This window comes from Chaetura pelagica, unplaced genomic scaffold, assembly GCF_000747805.2.
Source record: "Chaetura pelagica isolate M959 unplaced genomic scaffold, ChaPel_1.0 scaffold422, whole genome shotgun sequence".
NCBI classification, from domain to species: domain Eukaryota; kingdom Metazoa; phylum Chordata; class Aves; order Apodiformes; family Apodidae; genus Chaetura; species Chaetura pelagica.
Genome location: NW_009952444.1, coordinates 108,861 through 128,056, shown reverse-complemented (window position 1 = coordinate 128,056; position 19,196 = coordinate 108,861). Strand labels below are relative to the sequence as shown.

General features: G+C 54.1%; 1 protein-coding gene across 1 annotated transcript in view; it reads left to right on the top strand.

Moving 5' to 3' along the window:
* The window catches only part of CPNE2 (copine II), a 49,174-nt gene that overhangs the window by 2,950 nt on the left and 27,028 nt on the right, over window positions 1–19,196 (top strand). The window contains 5 exon segments of the mRNA XM_010008509.1: window positions 2,073–2,252; window positions 5,305–5,379; window positions 8,473–8,544; window positions 13,637–13,720; window positions 18,935–19,024. Coding sequence (XP_010006811.1) covers window positions 2,073–2,252; window positions 5,305–5,379; window positions 8,473–8,544; window positions 13,637–13,720; window positions 18,935–19,024 — 501 coding nt within the window.

The following is a 19,196-nucleotide window of genomic DNA, read 5'->3' as shown; positions in this document are numbered from 1 at the left end:
GGTGGGACCTCAAGTTACCTCCTTCAATCTGGTGCCTGTGAGTGAGGGAACAGGTTTCCCTTGGTCCCCAGCTTCCCAGTAGGGACGTGGAATTATCTAAAGTCCTCCTCTGTTACCTACACAGGCTTGTCTCCTAGTCTTGAAAGGGGATTTGAGCTGCTTTTCAGCAGCTTAGAGAGTTGGGGCTGTTCACCCTGGAGAAGGCTCTGAGGAGACCTTCTTGGAGCCTTTCAGGAGGAGAGTCTCCTCCTGAAAAGGGGACAATAAAGGGGGACAGTAAGAGAGATGGGGACAGATGTTTAGCAGGGCCTATCGTGATAGGACCACGGGTGATGGTTTGAAACTGGAAGAGAGAAGATTTAGAGTAAGTCTAAGGAAAAAAAATTTCACCCTGAAGCTGGTGAGACACTGGCCCAGGTTGCCCAGAGAGGTGGGAGATGCCCCCTCCCTGGAAACATTCCAGCTCAGGATGCATGGGGCTCTGAGCAACCTGGTCTGGTTGAAGATGTCCTTGCTGATTGCAGGGGGTTGGGCTGGCTGGGCTGTACCCTGCCCACCCAAAGTGTGCTGTGGTCATGACTGTAAATCAGACAGAGCTGGTAGCTGCTCCTGCCCCTGCCCAGCAGGGAGGGCAGCAGAGGACAGGTCCATGTGGCAGCCCTGATGGGACTCCCCATGGTGCAGGAGCTGCTGCTCTGGGCTCACAGCAGCTCCTGGAATCTGGGCTGGGCAGTTCAGACAGCCTGAGTGACCAACCTCAGATCCCCATGATAGCTGCTGTACCTGGCAGACCCACCACGTTTCCTCCAGAACCTGCCTCCTCTGCTGAATGAGTTTCCTTGGGATTCCTGTGTGTCCTTGCCTGCCTTTCTTTCTTTGAAGAAAGGAAGGAATCACCACCCAGGAAGCACCTTCATCCCCCCAGCCCTCCTGTCCTCACAGTTACACGGTCTGGGACTGAAGCCCCGTTCCCAGAGGGCAGTGTCCTGCCAGCTCCAGCCTGGCTGGCCCCAGGATAGTTTCTTTCTGGCTGGCATAAGGGCTTTCTGCCTGCCTGTCCTCTGCTGTGTTGGAAACCCACACTCCAGCTGCCTGCCAGGTTTCCTCTGCTCTTGGCTGCTCTTGGCTGCAGAGCACTGTGGTGCTTCCCCTCCAACAGCAGGTTCCTCACCCACCTTCCAGTTCCCATCACCCTCCATCCACTTGCCCTTCCAAGCCATTGGAGACATAATTTCTTCCAGCCTGCAATAGCTCCGGATGACAAAGTCCCTTGATGTCTTGTCTTCTGGGTCCTTCCAGCCTCTTGTTTCTCCTGAACCTTGATGCCATCTGTGAAAAATGGCCTGTGGTGGTTTGGGGTTTTTTTTCTTCTTTTTTTTCTTTTTTTTTTTTTTTTCCATGGATACCCAAGAAAGAAGAAACCACGTGGATATTGTGGTTTGAGGTCTAGAGGGAAATGCCAAAGGGTTGCTGTTCTGGCTTGTGACAGGTTTTCTTGTTTGCTTGTCCTTGGCATTCCAGTGGTGAGGGTCTGCTTGAGGATCAGAGGTGTGTGGGAGCTTCAGCTCCTTGGATAAGAGGGCCTGGAAGCAAATGAATTGGCTCTGGCTGCAATGAGCCTTGGCTGTTGGGTGGGATGGGCTTGTAGAGTCATCAAATAATTTTTGTTGGAAAAGACCTTTACGATCATCAAGTCCAACCATTAACCCAGCCCTGCCAAGGCCACCACTAACCCGTGTCCCTCAGCACCACATCTACACAGCTTTGAAATCCCTCCAAGGATGGGGACTCCAGCACTGCCCCAGGCAAAGGGAATTTGCACAGCCCTGTCCACCCTGTCCTCAGGGATGCAGCTCTGCAGGAGGGGCTGGAACTCCTTTAGATGGATCCCATCTTCTACACCAGGGATTTCTCCTGCTCTTAGGGAGAGCTCTGCTGAGTGGGTGCCTGGTGCTCTCGCTCTCTGAGGGTCACAGCAGGGTTTCTGGGTGGCTCTGGCTGAAGTCAGAGAAGAGATGTGGCAGTGACAAAGAAGCAAGGTGCCTAAATGCCTCTTGTTCTTTTCTCTGCAGCTGGACAGGACAGAGACAGCTGTGAACAACCTCAACCCAGCTTTTGCCAAGAAGTTCATTGTTGACTACCACTTTGAAGAAGTGCAGAAGCTTAAGTTTGCCCTGTTTGACCAGGACAAGTCGAGCATGCAGCTGTATGAGCATGACTTCCTGGGTGAATTCTCCTGTACCCTGGGCATGGTGAGTGTCTGAGGTCCCTGCAGCTTGCTGTCCTCCAGGAAAGGGACCCCACATCCCATCAGGGACAAGGGGGTCCCTACTGTATCTACTGTAAGGTTTGCTGGGACCTTCCTGGCAAACCTGATGTAATTTGCTGGTCACACTTCAACTGGTGAGGTTGAACTGTTCCCTGTTAGGGCTGCTGGCTACTTGCTGAGGTCTGGGCTAGTCACAATGTGGGCTTCTGCTGGTGCAGACATCAGCTGCAGCTTTTGGAGGTACCTGGATCTCACCGTGGGTTATTGTAAGAGCCCTGATGACCAGCCTGGGAAACTTGCAGATGTTTCAATCCAGGCTGCATTGCAGCTGCCTTTCCATCTCAGTTTTGTGTTTCTTTTGGAAAGCTTTGTCATTGCTGTTGTGTAGCAAATCTTTTCTTCCTGTAGCATGTTGGTGCAGGAATGTGTCTCCTGCTTTTCCTGTGGAAAACTTTTCAGGACTTCATCTGGGGTATTGTGTCCAGTTCTTGGCTCCCCAGTTCCAGAGAGACAGGAATTTACTGAAGAGAGTCCAACAGAGGCTACAAGGATGATGAAGGGACTGGAACACCTGCCTGATGAGGAAAGGCTGAGAGACCTGGGGCTGTGTAGTCTGGAGGGGAGAAGACTAAGAGGGGACCTGATGAATGTCTTTAAATACCTGCAGGGTGGGTGTCAAGAATGGGCCAGTGTCTGTTCAGTGGTGCCTGTGACAGGATGAGGGGAAACGGCACCAAGTGACAACACAGGAAGTTCCACCTCAACATGAGGAGAAACTTACTTGCTGTGGGGGTGACAGAGCCCTGGGACAGGCTGCCCAGAGAAGCTGTGGAGTCTCCTTCTCTGGAGACTTTCAAGCCCCACCTGGACACGTTCCTGTGTGACCTGCCCTGGGTGTTCCTGCTGCAGCAGAGGGTTGGTCTTGATGATCTTCAGAGGTCCCTTCTAACCTCTATGGTTCTATGGTTCTATGATTTATAAGCCTTTGGGAGGTGTTTGCATTCATGAGTCCAGACCCTGTTAGAAGTTGGCAGCTGTTCTGCAACTCTCTTTGTCCTCTGAGCTTGGTCTGACTCAGAGGCAGGGAATGAGGGAGATTTTTACCATTCTTTTGCAGCATCCTGCTGCTCAGGGCTGCTGTGGGACCTGGCATGGGCTGGGAGAAACCATCTGTGTGCTTGGAGCTGGGAAGCAGGGGGAACAGACACTGGTGTGTCAGCATGGCCAGCCAGCCCCCACCAAAACCCATGGTGAGCCTCCAGTGGATCATCCTCCTTGGGGATGCAGTTGCTTTATTACACAAACTGGTGGCCCTGCACAGGGTATGGGGCATGGGGGACCTTGCTCTTGCCAACTCAAGGGTTTGATGTGTTAGAAGAGCAGTGACATTTACCAGGTTTGAGCGTTTGGGAAGTGCTCTGTGATGACCTGATTCTGCTCCTGCAGAAGTGAAGGTGGATGCTGGATGGTGCAGGCAGCAGCCCAGGCCAGTGTTGGGTGGTTTAGACCAAACCCATCCTTCACTGTTTCTTCTGTTTCTGAAACTCAGCCACCTGTGGTGTGGGGCAGTTCAGCAACACTTGTTGTGAAGGTCACAGTCTAGGTGGAAGCTGCAGGCAGAGAATTTATGGACACGAGGACCCAGAGCTGAAATCTTACTGTCCCTAAGTCCAGGCCTCTGCAGAAACCCAGGGCTCTGCAGGCTCATGACAGAGAAGAACATTATCTGTGGGCACTGGGGAGGAAGGTGGAAGAATCTGACCTATCTCCTCCTGCTTCTTGGGTCTCAAAGAGGAGCCCAACCCTTCCTGGTGCTTTGAAAGGTGATGAATTCCGAGCATGAGCCTGGACAGGCCACCATGGAACAGTTTGGGTGGGAAGGGACCTTAACAGGCCCATCCAGTCCAACCCCCTGCAGTGAGCAGGGACACCTTCAACCAGAGCAGGTTGCTTAGGGCCCCATCCAACCTGATCTTGAATTATTCCAGGGATGGGGTATCTCCCACCTCTCTGGGCAACCTGGCTCAGTGTCTCACCAGCCTTATTGTAAAATTGTCTTCCTAACATCTTGTCTGACCCTTCCCTCTTTGAGTTGCAAACCATCACTATTGCTACAGACCCTGCTGAGAAGTCTGTCCCCATCTTTCTTATTGTCCTTTTAAGTATTGAAAGGCCCCAAGAAGGTTTCTCTGGAGAGAGGAGAACATTTCTGGGGGACAGTGGGAGGAACCCAAGCATGGCTGGGTGACCTGGATGGCAGGTGCAACAAGTGAAGCCGTTACATGATGTGAGTTTTTAGATGGTTATTATTATTTTCTGACCATGTGATGTGAGGCCAAAGGTGGAGACAGAAGGAGGGATGGGACTGCAGTTTTGAACCTCCCACCCTCCAAGGGAGGAGAGCACAGCTACTTCCAGCAGGTCACTGGACCCCAAGTGTGGGCATCTGCACTTTGTGGGGAAAACTTATGGGATCCCCAGGTCAGGTCTGAATGTGACTGAAACTCAGTGAGCTGGGAAGAGCCTCAAGGGGTGTAGTTCAACTCCCAGATTGTCCTGTCCTGCCTCTTACAAGCCAGAAGTGAAGGGGGGACATGCCCTGGGGATGCTGACCCCTGTGCCTTGCTCAGCAGCAGGTTTGCAGGGGGTCCAGGACGATGCTGGGGAACATCATGCAGCTTGTAATCAGATTTGTCCATGGAGACGTGGCCTGGGAGCAAGCTGCTGGGGGGTTGTGTTAGAGGTGTTTCAAAAGGGATCTGAAAGGTTGAGTTGTGCTTTTGCTGGGGAGAAATCACAGACCTTCAGCTGTGTAAGGTCCCACTGACCAGCTCCACACCAAGAGCTGATGCTTCACCTGGCACTGTCACTGCTGGTGCTGCCCTGCCCCCCAGGCTCGGGTGACAGGGGTGACATTCAGTGTCACCATCATCCCTCATGATGTTTGTCTTCTACCATGAGCAATGATCAGTTGCTCATCAGTCTGCTCCTTATCACTTGTACAGTCACGATTTCATTTCCTTTGGCTTTTCTAGATTGTGTCCAGCAAGAAAATCACCAGGACCCTCCTCCTGGGGAATGGGAAGCCAGCCGGGAAAGGGATGATAACGGTACAGTCACTCCTTTACCTTCACCTCCTGAGCATGGAAAGGTGGACAATAACCTGGGGGCTTTATCTCTTGAGCATTTTTCCCTTTATCTCTGATTTTCTTGCCCACTCTGGTTTGTCTGGCAGATGGTTTCTTTAGGGCAGGGCCCATCATGCCCAGTGCCCAGCCCTGGGAGTCTTCAACCTCTGCTTTGGTTTCTGAAATAAGAAAAAATCTGAAGCTAGAGAAGTACAAAAGAAATCTGTGGTTCTGCTGTTTGTTAATGGGTTTGAGATGCCTGCTCAGCCCCCCCCCCCAGCAGCAAGAGGCAGGAGGGCTGGTCCCTGTGCCACGAGGGATGATTTGGTTTGCGGGAAGCGGGCGGGAGCTGATCCATAGCAACAACTCCCATAGCAACAGCTGCTGCTCCTGATGCAGACCCCTCTGGGCAGCAGCCTTCCCGCTGAGGATCACTTCAGTGACTGGATTTTTTTACACAGAAAAGACTAAATTGAGGTGCTTTTCCTTCCTGTCACATCTCCCATCCCTTTGGAAGCCTCTGGGTTTTGCACGATGTGCAGCCAGGCAGCAAAGGGGTGGAGGAAAAGCTGCCAAGGGGTTAAGCTTCCATCAGGTTTAAAAGCACTTGGAAAGGTCTCAAAGCCCAGGACAACTCCACCACTGTGTGCTCTGGAAGCTGGGAAGATGCTGCCAGCTTTTTGCTCTTAATTGCTGCAGCTCCTCTTTCAAAGCAAGACAAAAAGCTGCGGTGAAGTTCACAAGTGGTGCCTGATGCCCTGTGCTGCCCTCACCATGGCCAGCATTGGAGCAGGAAGAGCTGGACCAGATGAAAAATCTCCAGTCACGTTCAAAGGCTGTATGTTTTTAAAAAAGGGGAGGTCCAAGTCTGTCACTGATGTGTCATGAAAAATCAAAGGAGCTGAGATGTCTGCTTCATTGATGCCATTTTTTTTGTTCTGGCCCTGGGGTGGTGATGCCAACAGGGCCAGTGTGGTGGGCAGCTCCCCTCACTGCTTGGCATGGCCCTGCAGCACAGGCTGTGGACACCAGCCAAGGAGCAGGCTTCTGCTCTGTGCTCACTGATAAAACACATGGAGCTGGGAGCCAAACCCTGCCTTCCTCAGCCCCTCCCCTTCAATTTTACCCAAGTATCCCTTTTCTTACCTGAGATGCCAGAGGGGTGGATGTGGCAGAAGAGCCTTGGTTGGCTGAATGGGATGACATGGGGGTCCCTAGGTTTGAAGAGGTGGAGAAAACCCCAGAGTGAGCCCCCGTGTTTGTAGAAATCAATCCTGAGATCTTGCCACACACCTCTGCTGGGCACAGCACAGGGGTGTTGTTAGTGTCCATGAGGAGATGCCACCAGCAGTGGCACAAGGACATCCCTGCCTTGTCTGCACGTTCTGGCTTTTCCGTAGCTCTAAAACTCTAGTCACCAACAGCATGTGCTTTTGTGAATATCAACAAAGGGCAAGTTTCCTCTTCCTCCCTCCACCTCCTCTTCCTCATGCTGCTGTTGGTGGGCAGACGTGCTCCCCGAGGAGCAGGGAGCAGAGCCCCAGTGCTGGGGCTTTGCAGAAGGTGATAGTGATAGGACAAGGGGCAATGGTTTCAAACTGAGAGAGGGGAGATTTAGGTGAGATATTAGGAAGACATTCTTCACCCTAAGGGTGGTGAGGAACTGGAATGGGTTGCCCAGGGAGGCTGTTGATGTCCCATCCCCGGAGGATTTTAAGGCCAGGTTGGAGGAGGTTTTGTGCAACCTGGTCTAGTGGTGGGGTTCCCGCTCATAGCAGGGGGGTTGGAACTAGATGATCTTTAAGTCCCTTCCAACCTTAATGATTCTATGATTCCCTTGCTTTCTGCCCATTTCCCTAAAAGCCTTGTTGTGGGGAGCTCCAGCAATGGACAGGCAGCTGGCCAGGCTTAGGAGCACCATATGTGGGGACAATGTCCATGCTGTGCTCCTGGGTGTGCCAGTGCTGGATCCTGCCCTGGGGAGTGGAGCAGGGAGAGGTGGGGAGAAGATACTTGGGCAGGACACAGCCTTGAGGAAAAACATACAAGTGATTCAGAAAAGGGCTGGTAATAGAAGTGAATAAATGTGCCTTTTTGTTGCAAACATTCCCTTTCTTCAAATACCAAGAGACTGATCAGACCACAATCCAGACAAAACCAGCCCACTGGTTCCTGGCAGCAGGAGCCCTTCTGGAGCCTGTGTGAATAAAGTCTCTTAACTGAGGTAGCTGAAGTAATCCAGGCTGCTCAGGAGCCCCATCCTTGGGGCCATCTCATCAGGTGATGGTGTAGACGTGGCTCTGCATCTGCCCCAAGAGATGGGACATTGGGTCTGTGCCATTCCTGGGACACGTAGGACAAGGTGGCACATCTGGCTGGCAAGGCTTTTTATGGCTCCTTCTTCCTCCTGGCTTGGTCCATGGAGGCTTTAGCAGGTCCCAGTGTGTGAAAAGCCACCTGAGCCCACCTCAGGTGTGACACCCAAGAAAGGGGATGAGTTTGTTCCCAGAAGCTTCATTTTAGATCTGATGGCACAGGGATGGGAGGAAGCTGCTCGGGCTGTCCTGGCTCCTCATCCTCCCTTCAGGTTGTCCATTCAAGAGGATTAATGGTACATAGTGACTCCCAGCACTGCAAATCGACGTGTTCCACCTGGATCCAGCCTTGAGGATGAGGCTGTGGAGGTTGGTGGAGGTCACAGGGGCTCCAGCTGCAGCACCAGCTTTGTAGCTGGTGGCCTGCTCAAGACACATGTCCTGTTTTGTTTTGAGGCTGATGTGTCACCACCTCAGTGCAGGGTAAGTGGCAGTGGCCATCCACGGGAAGCCTGGACTTCTTCTCCACCCTTCTCCATTCCAGGGAGAAGCTGGGAAGCAGCCTTTGGTCCCAGATGAATCTGCAAAGGTCAAATCAGTTTAACCTCAAAGGTGAAACACTGTGTGCACGAGATGATCCAAACTCCTCCCTGTGAGATGTGTTTTGCAGGAGTTGTGCAGGTGTCCTCAGAGCCTGGAGTCTCCTCTGCCTCTGCCTTGACTTCCTTTTCATGCTAAAAATGAATGTCTTGTCTTTCAGATAGCTGCCCAGGAGCTCTCAGATAACAGGGTGATTACTCTCAGCATGGCCGGCAGGAAACTGGACAAAAAGGTGGGTGGAGTTGTGTCCAGGGGCTGAAACATCAACCTCGTGTCCTTCTGGCCAAGCGATCTAAAGATACTTTGCTTTTGAGTGGAACAGTGACAAAAATAATCCTGCTGGAGAAAGCATTAGGATGAGGCTGGAGGGGTTCAAGTCCTGGCAGCGCCGCTGGTGGCTGGGAGTGCCTATGCCTCAGTTTCCCTGTTGTCATGGTGATTCTTTATCACACCCATGGAGAAGGAAGGAGTAGAGGTGGCTCAGGCTCTGTCCTGGCACATCTTAAAGGCAGCAGATTTGCAGCCGTTGTTTGGAAATGACCCTGATGGAGCTGCCAGTTCTAATGCCCCTTGAAACCTGAGAGCTCTTGGCTTGTCACCTTCAGACCCTCTGACAGTGGAGTGAACATCTGCTGGAATATCAAACTGTAGGGCCTGTCTTCTCCAAGGAGAGACCTTGTTGACCTCACGGGGCAGATGGTGCAGGCGTTTTGCTCTGGATAGGGCACACAGGAGACCATGAGCCTTTCTGAACAGAGCCAGTAACCTCATTTACCAGGCAGCCAGAGACAGTCCTCTCAGCTGTTTCTGAGCCATCAGTGGGAATATTCTTTGGTCCTTCTTCCTAGTCTCCCTGGAGCTTGTGTTCTTGGCAGGAGGACCCTCAGTTTTCAAGCCAGGCTACAGCAAGCAGCCAGGAGGGGGTTTGCTGGGGCAGAAGAATGGAATCCCAGACTGGTTTGGGTTGGAAGGGACCTTAAAGATCATCCAGATCCAACCCCCTGCATGGGCAGGGACACCTCCCACCAGCCCAGGCTGCTCCAAGCCCCATCCAACCTGCCCTTCAACACTGCCAGGGATGGGGCAGCCACAGCTTCCCTGGGCAACCTGGGCCAGGCTCTCACCACTCTCATCATAAAACATTTATTGTATTCAATCTAAATCTCCCTCTTCCAGTTTTCATCCCTTCCCCCTTGTCCTCTCCCTCCCTGCCCTTGTCCCAAGTCCCTCCCCAGCTTTCCTGGAGCCCCTTCAGGCCCTGGAAGCTGCTCTAAGGTCTCCCTGGAGCCTTCTCTTCTCCAGACTGAACACCCCAACTCTCCCAGCCTGGCTCCAGAGCAGAGCTGCTCCAGCCCTTGGATCATCTCTGGGGCCTCCTCTGGACTCTTTCCAGGATCTCCACCTCCTTCTTGTGTTTTGGACCCCAGAACTGGACACAACACTCCAAGAGGTGTCTCCCAAGAATGGAGCAGATGGGGAGAATCCTCTCCTTTGACCTGGTGGCCACACTTCTTTTGATGCAACCCAGAAGACATGGTTAGTCCAGCCCCGTTGTCCAAACTGAATAGATTCGTGTTTATCCAGGTGTTTTTTCCCACCTGTTGGGAAGGGCTGTTTTCTCACCTTCTCCCCCTGCCTTGTGCCAGGGGCCAAGTGTGCCTGTTTAAATCTCCCTAGATAACTTCCTTGGATTGATGGGCTGGAAGATGTCTGCTGAGACCTGGCTGGACAAGTCTGGAATTGCTGTTGGTAAATGCACTTAACTGCAGAATTTCCAGCTCCAGGGAGTAATTCCCTCTTCTTCTTTCAGCAGCTTCACTGGTGGCATCACTTGCTGCATGGGCAGGAGTTGCCTCTCTCAGCTGGTTTGCAACCAAGTTCCTCTACCAGGTTATGCAAAGGTGACCTCTTTTGGTATCTTCAGCTAGGACAGGACACCTGTGGGTCTGCTGCCCTTCAGACCCACGGAGAAAGTCCAGAAATTCATCATCTACCTGCTTATGCTGGGATAAGGACTGTGAATAATCCTCTTCTTCCTGGGTCACCATCTTATTTATCAATAGGCAGCAGCAGAAAGGTCCTTCCTCAGTGACTACCTGCCACCACCAAGAGCTAGGGAGGTTCCTGGCTGATTCCCAGAGCACAACTCAAAGTCTTGCTTGTGGGCAAAGGGTGTTCATCTCACTTCCTGCAAATTATAGTGGTCCCTGAGCAAGGAAATCAGACAAAACACAAGATTTTTGGGTCATGATTGGTCATGGATGAAACGCAGCTGTGGGAGCTGGGCAAAGCTCTTCTGAACATAGAGAAGACAGTGGAGGATTGACCAAGCAAAAACTTGCAGGGTTGAGGCTGCAGCCCAGGGGGAAACACCCTTCTGCACCCTGCAGCTTGGCCATCAGAGTAACAACCATCCTGGTTGGAAAGGACCTTGAAGACCATCAAGTCCAACCATAACCTAAATGCTCCAACCATAACCTCATCTACCCCTTCAGTGCTTAAATCATGTCCCTCAGCACCACATCTGTATTTCTTTTAAACACTTCCAGGGATGGTGACTCCACCACCTCCCTGGGCAGCCTGTTCCACTGTCCAACCACGCTTTGGGTAAAGAAATTCCCTCTAATAGCCAACCTAAACCTCCCCTGGTGCAGCTTCAGGCCATTTCCTCTGGTCCTGTCATTACTCACTTGAGAGAACAGCCCAACTCCCCCCTCCCTACAACCTCCTTTCAGGTAGTTGTGGAGATCAATGAGGTCTCCCCTCAGCCTCCTCTTCTTTCAACTAAACCCTCCCAGTTCCCTCAGCCTCTCTTCATAGGCCTTGTTCTCCAAACCTTTCACCCGCTTGGCAGCTCTACCAAAGACCTAGAAGGGACCAGATCTCACAGGATTTCATGGTGGGACCATGGGATCATCCTTCTGCCCATGCCAAGCTGAAGCTACAAGCACCCCTTGCTGGCAAACCCAGCCTGGAGCTGTGCTTGGCCCCAGGCAGCTCCTGCCACGACCACCCTGGGACTAGGACCTCCCTCAGGCTGCCATCCTGAGGTCCTCCCCCCCATCCTACTTCCATGTTTTCTCCACTCATGGCTCACTGACCTTGCTTTAAATGCTGAAGCTGCACAGCTGGAGCATATCAGCCTCAGAACCAGCCTGAGGCCCCTTGTCCTTTATGTCACATCATCTTTTAAGAAAAAATACCCTGCAGAAGTGTTTTCACCTGGGACAAGCACTGGTGAACTTGGCTCCAGAGCTGTGTGTGCCAAACAGCTGCTGGGACAGCAGGAGGGCAGTGATGTTTTGGCACAGCTGGGGCAGCAAATGGGCTGGTGCTGGAAGCTGTGGTCTGGGGAGCTGTGGCTGGGGAAGTGTCACCTCCACCCTCCTTGTCTGTGGTGTGCAAGGACCAGTTGGGATGATTTATATTCTTGGACCAGTTTGCAGATTGATCTGGTCTGCCCAGCTCCTTTGGTTGCTCATCTCCTGCCAGGCTTGTAGGGGTGCAAGTTTGTGGTTTGGATGTTTTGAAATAGCAGCCCATGATCCTGTGGCTTGGAGGCATCTCCCACCCTGCCTGGAAAGGAGCGAGGCTGAGCAGCCCTGTGGCCCAGGCTGCTCCACGTGGGATGGCAGCAGATGTCCCTCAGAGCTTCCAGCAGATGTCCCTCAGAGCTCCCAGCTGTCATCTGCTCTGGTGGCTCCACCAACCCACACTGGATTGAAACCCTGTTGGGTTGGAGGTTCTGGCAGCACAGGCAGGGTCAGAAACCCAGTGCTGGTTCTTCTTTCATCCATCAGTGAAGCTTCAAAGTGGCAAGTCCAGGCTGTGGGTGAGCAGGATCAGAGCTCTGCCAGAACTGGAGCCCTGCAGAAGGAGCAGCTTGGTGTTCTCTCTCCCAGACATGTGAAAAGGGCTGGGAGAAAAGTATCCTCATCTGAGCAGAGAGCATCCCTGGGAGCCCTCGCTCTGCTCCTCTGGCAGAAGGATTTGGTCTGAAGCAGATTAGAATTTCTTCAAGCCAAAACACTTTGCAGTGATTTGCTTTCCCAGCTGGCTTTGGAAACAGGATTTGGATAGAAATGTTAATGGGTTTTCTGCTGGAGCATCACTGGAGACAATGTCTGTCCCAGCTGCCACTTCCTGAGCTAGCTGTGGGCAGGGGCTCCTGGGGCATCCTTGCTTCCTCTCCTGGGGCAACCATGCTTCTTCTCCTGGGGTGTCTGTGCTTCCTCCTACACAAGCAGCCCCTGCATCCCCACCACATCACTTGGAAGCCTAAAAAGCTCCTGGTCAAACCTTTAAGAAGTTCCTTCAGCTCTTTGCAAGACCCAGGTACCCACCTCCCTCCCAGCTGAGCTGGTTCTCAGTAAATCACTGGGAATATCTGGGGCTTGGTTTCTTGTTAACCCCTCCCTGGCCCTCCTGCATGGGAAGGAAGTTTTGCTCAGCAGTGCTGGATTGCCCTGGAGTGGTGCCACCTCCCTCAGGGCTGTGGGTGCCCTGAGGTGGCTGTCCTGCTGCCAGCCAGCAGGGAGCTGTGTGCCTGTTGCTCCTAAAGCAGCAGCCCATGGGCAGGGAGACCTGAGGAGCTGCTGCAGGGTGGGCAGCACAGGCTGACTCAGGGCTGCCTGTATCTCCAAGGGTGCTCCATGATCCCTGTCAGCACCAGGGCAGCTTGTGCCTTGAAGATTTCCTCTGCTTATGCTTTACTGCTGTGTGTAGGAGGAGGGTTTGGTTGTTTTTTTTTTTCTTTTCCTCCAAGACACTCGTGCTCTTCAGAATTCTGTTTTTCCTTTGAAGCTTTGGCTGTTTTTCCAAGCTCAGAACCAGCTGCTTCCCAGCTGGGCTTGTTCTCCATGGCAGCTGCACCCGGAGAGCTCAGCACCACCAGCAGATCATCGACCCACAGACTGGTCTGGGTTGGAAGGGACCTTAAAGCTCATCCAGTCCCACCCCCTGCATGGGCAGGGACACCTCCCAGCAGCCCAGGTTGCTCCAAGCCCCATCCAACCTGCCCTTCAGCACTGCCAGGGATGGGGCAGCCACAGCTTCTCTGGGCAGCCTGTTCCAGTCAGTAGTGACTCCCCTTCCACATCAGTGCCCAAAGGGGATGTGAGCATCAGTGGGATTGACCCGAGCAGGACAGGCAGGGCTGGCAGGTGCTGCCCGTGGGTGCTGCCTGGTGCCAGCAGGCTGGAGTTGGTCTCCTGAGGATGTGGAGTGTCGCTGGGGTTGGCACTGCCAGGGAAAGGAGGTCTCCTGTGGACCATCTGTCACTGCTCACAGAGCCCCATGTAACCCGTCCTCTTCTTCTCCCCCAGGACTTGTTTGGAAAGTCAGACCCCTTCTTGGAGTTTTACAAACCAGGTGACGATGGGAAGTGGATGCTGGTCCACAGAACAGAGGTGAGCATGACTGCAGCCTGTGCTGCTGAGACACCCTCATCCTTACCTCAGCTCCTCTCCCTCTTCATGCCATTTTCTCACCAGTCCCCCGTGAAGCAGGGCAGGATCCAGGGATTTCAAAACTTCATGGCTGCCTTCCAGCTGAGGCTGCTGGACTCCAGCAGATGAAGATTTACTGAGGCCAGCAAGGTCTTGAGATCTTTTCTCTACTACTCGCTACCGTATCTACCAAGCAGAGAGAGAGGTGGTCTCACCCCTCTTAACCTCAGCCTGTCCTCTGCACCACTGTCCCTCCACTTGCAGGAGCAGCAGGATGGGAAGGTGGTGGAGAGATGCCGTGGGTGGTGGCTCAGGGAACAGTAGTTGGTAAAGGCTGAAAGGGCTGTTGCCAGGGCCACAGCCACCCTGGGAGGGTGCTTGGGCACCTCCAGCACCAGTGCACAAGTGCTTGGCCTCCTATGGAGTGGAGCAGCATGCCCAGAGAGGCTGTGGAGTCTCCTTCTCTGGAGACATTCCAACCCCCCGGGGCACACATCCTGTGTGATATGCTCTGGGTGCCCCTGCCCTGGCAGGGGGTTGGACTAGATGATCTTTCCAGGTCCCTTGCAGGGCTGGCAGGTGCTGCCCGTGGGTGCTGCCTGGTGCCAGCAGGCTGGAGTTGGTCTCCTGAGGATGTGGAGTGTCGCTGGGGTTGGCACTGCCAGGGAAAGGAGGTCTCCTGTGGACCATCTGTCACTGCTCACAGAGCCCCATGTAACCCGTCCTCTTCTTCTCCCCCAGGACTTGTTTGGAAAGTCAGACCCCTTCTTGGAGTTTTACAAACCAGGTGACGATGGGAAGTGGATGCTGGTCCACAGAACAGAGGTGAGCATGACTGCAGCCTGTGCTGCTGAGACACCCTCATCCTTACCTCAGCTCCTCTCCCTCTTCATGCCATTTTCTCACCAGTCCCCCGTGAAGCAGGGCAGGATCCAGGGATTTCAAAACTTCATGGCTGCCTTCCAGCTGAGGCTGCTGGACTCCAGCAGATGAAGATTTACTGAGGCCAGCAAGGTCTTGAGATCTTTTCTCTACTACTCGCTACCGTATCTACCAAGCAGAGAGAGAGGTGGTCTCACCCCTCTTAACCTCAGCCTGTCCTCTGCACCACTGTCCCTCCACTTGCAGGAGCAGCAGGATGGGAAGGTGGTGGAGAGATGCCGTGGGTGGTGGCTCAGGGAACAGTAGTTGGTAAAGGCTGAAAGGGCTGTTGCCAGGGCCACAGCCACCCTGGGAGGGTGCTTGGGCACCTCCAGCACCAGTGCACAAGTGCTTGGCCTCCTATGGAGTGGAGCAGCATGCCCAGAGAGGCTGTGGAGTCTCCTTCTCTGGAGACATTCCAACCCCCCGGGGCACACATCCTGTGTGATATGCTCTGGGTGCCCCTGCCCTGGCAGGGGGTTGGACTAGATGATCTTTCCAGGTCCCTTCCAACCCCTAGGATTCTGTGATTCTGTGAGCCAGAGCCCTGGCCAAGGAGGCAGAGCCCAGGGGATTTGGTGAGGAGCAGCCACCCCCCTCCTGTCCCCCACTCATCCCTGCTGCCATATTTTCATCCGAGTTCCCCCCTGGTTCTGTCCCCAAGCTGCCAGTGCTGTGATGGGTGTGGGGCCTGGCACAGGCAGGGAGGAGCAGCCTGGCTTCTGCTTTACCACCAGGCCAACAAGGACTTCTCCATGATGTTCTTCCCCCTCCTCAAAGCTTGTTTCAAGGCTTTTTGCTTTTCCACCTGTGGTTTCTGGCAGCTGGCAGGAAGAGGAGGGGTGGTCACTGCAGGAGGAGCTCATGGCAGCCTCTGTGTTGGAGGAGGAGGGTTCCAGCCCCCCTCATCTCACCCCTCTTTCTCCCACCCCTTCACCCCCTTCTCCTTCTCTTATCAAGTTCATGAACCCGTTGTCCCACCTCAGCAAATCACTGAGGTGAGCTGACACAGGAGAGGGTGGTGTTGATTTCCAAGTCCCTCCTACGTTGAGTTTCTCCAGTGAGGAGAAGGTCCATGAGGGTTCCCTCCCTGCTCACACCCACCTGCACAGTGTGTCACACCCTGTGTCCTGTCCTGCCCACATGGGCTGTCCTTGTAACCCCAGCTCCATTTCTTTTCTGCTGCTTTTCCACTGTGTTTAGTTCATACCAACCTTAATATTTCCCTGGTTTTTCTGTTGGGGCAGGTGGGACCTTGTTTGGTTGTTTCCTCCTGGCTGAGTGTGGGCAGCTGGGCTTTGACTCACCCAGACCTAGTTCTGAGACATGGAGATCTGGAGTAACTGCCAGTCCTTCCTGCTGGGAGAGACATGGGAACTGGGAATGTGGCTGTGCCCCAGCACTAGCTGGGGTCTCTAGAAGCAGGTCAGGTTCATAGAGAACAGATGTCTATCCTGAATTTGCCCCTGGGTTGCTGCCCAGTCCCTCCACTGTCCTGTCTTGCTGGAGAAGGGTCTTGCCAGGTTTTAGTTTCAAGCAATGGGTTCTCCAACAACCTCCTCCTCACCAGCCTCCCATGTATCCTGCTGCCCTCAGATGAATCCCATGCCAGGTGACCGTCTCTGTATTTGGAGGCTGATTACATAGAAATCATAGAGTCCCAGGCTGGTTTGGGTGGGAAGGGACCTTAAAGATCATCCAGTCCCACCCCCCATGGGCAGGGACACCTCCCACCAGCCCAGGCTGCTCCAAGCCCCATCCAACCTGCCCTTCAACACTGCCAGGGATGGGGCAGCCACAGCTTCCCTGGGCAACCTGGGCCAGGCTCTCACCACCCTCACACCAAACAATTTCCTCCTCATGTCTCACCTCAATCTCCCTCTTCCAGTTTTCATCCCTTCCCCCTTGTCCTCTCCCTCCCTGCCCTTGTCCCAAGTCCCTCCCCAGCTTTCCTGGAGCCCCTTCAGGCACTGGAAGGTGCTCTAAGGTCTCCCTGGAGCCTTCTCTTCTCCAGGCTCAACACCCCAACTCTCGCAGCCTGGCTCCAGGGCAGAGCTGCTCCAGCCCAAAGATCATCTCCAGGGCCTCCTCTGGACTCTTTCTGGGAGCTCCATGTCCTTCCTGTGTTGGGGACCCCAGAACTGGTCCCAGCCCTGCAGGGGGGTCTCAGCAGAGCAGAGGGGACAATCCCCTCCCTAGCCCTGCTGGTCACGCTGCTGCTGACACAGCCCAGGACACAGTTGTCCAAGGTTCCCAGTTCCAGCAGCTCTGTCAGCAGCTCTCAGGCTGCTGCTGGCACCTCTGGTGGCATCAGGGAGGCATCTGGTAGGGCAGGATTAGTGTCCTTGTCACTGCCTGGTGTTTAGGTGTGAGCTCCCAGCTCAGCACCACACGGTGGAGATGCTGGGTCCCTCCCACCCGTGCTGGTGGCTGCAGCCTGTGGGCAGCATCTGGGGGTGCGTGGGCTCCCTGTCCCCTGGGAGCTGTTTACAAACTCTCCACTAAACGCTGCTCATGGTGTCAGGGTTTCCTCCTGCCTTCAACAAGAGCCTGTCTGTGAAACAAGCTGCTCGTTCCAGCTCCATGTGGCTGTTTGCTGGCAGCAGCCATGGAGCTCTTCATCAAGTCATGGAATCATTTTGGTTGGAAAAGAGCTTTGAAGATCACCCAGCCCAACTCTTCCCCCAGCCCTGCCAAGGCCACCACTGCCCCATGTCCCTCAGCTCCACATCTACAGGGCTTTGAAATCCCACCAGGGCTGGGGACTCCACCCTGGGCAGCCTGGGCCAGGGCCTGACAGTCCTTTAGGGGAAGAAGGTGTTCCTCACTGAGCTGCTCCACCTCCACTCCACCCCTAATAGCCCTATGTTTACCCTGTGCAGAAGAGGGTCGATCTGCTGCCCATGTCTGACTTTCCCAATATTCTCTGGGATCTCTTTTTGGGCACAACACCCTCATGAAACAGGGTCTTCACCTGCTCTGCAGACATTGCTGATGGACACAGCACGTGCCTGGAGCTGCCAGGGTGGCTGAGGTTTCCACTGAGCAGTTGCAGCCTCTCAGGAAATGTCAGGAAGCATCAGTGACTGTTCCTGCAGCTGGGGCAGCAGATGTTGTGCAGATGAAGCAAGAGAGCTGGATGTGCCCAGGGCTGTGTTGCTCTCCCAGCATCCCACTGCTTCAGCTTCTTGGTGGTCAGAGCCCAGCTGGGGGCAGGAAGCAGGGCTGGGGGAGAAGCTCAGCATGACCAGCCCAGAAACCACCCATGTCCTGGGCTGTGTCACTAGCGTGACCAGCAGGGCCAGGGAGAGGATTGTCCCCTCGGCTCTGCTGAGACCCCCTGCAGGGCTGGAGCCAGTTCTGGGGTCCCCAGTACAAGAAGGAGATGGAGCTGTTGGAGAGAGTCCAGAGGAGGCCCCGGAGATGATCCTTGGGCTGGAGCAGCTCTGCCCTGGAGCCAGGCTGGGAGAGTTGGGGTGTTCAGCCTGGAGAAGAGAAGGCTCCAGGGAGACCTCAGAGCAGCTTCCAGTGCCTGAAGGGGCTCCAGGAAAGCTGGGGAGGGACTTGGGACAAGGGCAGGGAGGGAGAGGACAAGGGGGAAGGGATGAAAACTGGAAGAGGGAGATTGAGGTGAGACATGAGGAGGAAATTGTTTGGTGTGAGGGTGGTGAGAGCCTGGCCCAGGTTGCCCAGGGAAGCTGTGGCTGCCCCATCCCTGGCAGTGTTGAAGGGCAGGTTGGATGGGGCTTGGAGCAGCCTGGGCTGGTGGGAGGTGTCCCTGCCCATGCAGGGGGTTGGATCTGGATGATCTTTAAGGTCCCTTCCAATCCAAACCAGCCTGGGACTCTATAAGCAGTGACTAGGGGCAAGGAATGGGCTGCAAAGGCCATAATAGCAGCTGCTGACCTTGAGCTGGTGGGGTAGGTGATTGTGCTCTGGCCATGGGCTGCCCGTGCTGCCAGGTGCTGCAGCTGTTTGCTCAAGCAGGTTTGTTTTCTTTCCACCCCCAGAGGTGGAAAATGAATCTATTGTCATCTGTGTGTGCTCCAGCCTGAGAAGCAGCAGCTGGAGAGCTGCAGGGTCCATGTTGAGGAGTCAGGAGGGGGCTGAGATGGGGCTTCCTGCAGCTTTGCCTGGCCTGTCCCACCAAGAACCTGGTCCAGGGTAGCTCTTGGGGATGTGTCCTCTCTTTGTGCCAATCTCCCTCTTCAGACATTCCCACTGTGACAGCCTCCCTCCATTCCCACCCTGCAGGTGATCAAGTACACCCTGGACCCTGTCTGGAAGCCCTTCACTGTGCCTTTGGTGTCCCTGTGTGATGGAGACGTTGAGAAGCCGGTCAAGGTAACGGGGCCCTTTGGCTCATGTCCTGGTGTTTGGTCTCTGGGGTCAGTCTTTAAATGTCCAAGTTCCTATGGCTTGTTTAGGAAAAAAACCCAAACAAACTAAACCAGAACCACCCCCAAACCCAAAAATAAACCTGGTTTGGGGTTTCCAATAGGAGAGGCTGAGAACT